The sequence below is a fragment of the Cyprinodon variegatus genome, unplaced genomic scaffold (genome assembly GCF_000732505.1).
Source record: "Cyprinodon variegatus isolate N-32 unplaced genomic scaffold, C_variegatus-1.0 Scaffold0, whole genome shotgun sequence".
Taxonomy (NCBI): Eukaryota; Metazoa; Chordata; class Actinopteri; order Cyprinodontiformes; family Cyprinodontidae; genus Cyprinodon; species Cyprinodon variegatus.
In genome coordinates, this window is record NW_015150453.1 from 774,864 (window position 1) to 776,251 (window position 1,388).

A 1,388-nucleotide genomic window follows, 5' to 3' on the forward strand; every position below is an offset into this window, starting at 1 on the left:
AACCTTTTAATGCATGTATGTATTGGCCAGTTCGAAAAAAAAAGATGAAAATATTGCAAATAATGCTCTATTTTCATTTTATTTTTGTTTATCTTTAATGCAAATGTTTCTGTTTTTTGTTTATATATTTTAAATACTCTAAGGCTGCCTTCAAAAAGCAGGTCTTTCTGTGCTGAAATCTGATTCTGTTATACGACTAATTCAATGCAGCCGCCGTCGCGCTTCGATCTGGACGGTTCAGGACCGTTAGATGTGACATTCACTAGAAGTGTTCAATATAGCTGAAAAAAACACAAGTAATAGTGGATGCTGGTGTCTCTGAGTTATTATGAAGCTGTTGAGGGAAGGGAGCTGATGGTGTCATGACCACATCATAACAAAACAAAGAAAGGTAAAAAAAAATAGAGAACAACTATTATCAGAGAATCTGCTACTGCTGTAGAGAAGCCTGTGGATGTGTAGTAGGAGCCACGACTATTTAGACTGCAGAGGCTTTAAAACCTATTGGAAATGATTTGATCTATTATTACTGGTAGAACCGGGCAGCTTGGAGCTCCTTTAAGGGTCTTGCTCAAACTACATATAGCAGAACAAATATGGGTGTGTGTCAGCCCCAAGGTGTAAATACCTGTCTCCATACAGCAACGGCTTTAACAGACACTGTGTGCAGGCCTCATGGAACCACTGGCCACAGCTGCCACACTGCAGCATCTTTAGGTTCCACCTGCAGACCAATGACAACAAAACGGCATCAACAAACCCATGAGCCATGAAGCTTGGTGAATATCACAAGTATTCATCTATCTCTTAATTCTTTCCATTTTTTTTTCAATAAGACTACTGAAAAGTAAATCTAGCATCTGTTGGATCTTTGAAGCGTCTTTAGTTACTTTATTACTTGCTTGATGTCTTAAAGAAAAGGTTATAATATTTTGTAGATATAATGACTAAAGACAAAAACAAATTGCATCAGTTGGATCAATCAAAGCCTATATTGTTGATTCAAATGATTCTTTTACGTACTTATATAACTTAATCATACGTTGTAGATCGGGCATATCCAAGGTCAGTCCTTGAGGGCCGCTGTCCTGCAGGTTTTCAAGGTTTTTTTGCTTCACTACGACTGATTTCCATTGATAGCTGATTAACAGGCTGCTGCTGAGCTGCATTAATCAGAATCAACTATGTTTAAGCAGAAAAAACCTCACAGCACAGCGGCCCTCGTGGACTGAATTCAGACATGAATGGTGTAAATGCTACATGAAAAATGTGCATATTAGCATGTTTAATTTAACGTGATTGTTACCGAATAAATCAATTTAAGTTTACCAGTGACAGTGGGTATCCTAACATTAAATTAGACTTGAGGTCACAAAGGTTAATTAACA

At 37.5% G+C, this 1,388-nt stretch overlaps 1 protein-coding gene across 1 annotated transcript in view; it reads right to left on the bottom strand.

The window, feature by feature from the left end:
* Nucleotides 1-1,388, bottom strand: part of LOC107104347 (PHD finger protein 1-like) — a 48,877-nt gene that overhangs the window by 28,190 nt on the left and 19,299 nt on the right. The window contains exon 7 of the mRNA XM_015404691.1: nt 588-724. Coding sequence (XP_015260177.1) covers nt 588-724 — 137 coding nt within the window. The remainder of the gene's footprint in view (nt 1-587; nt 725-1,388) is intronic.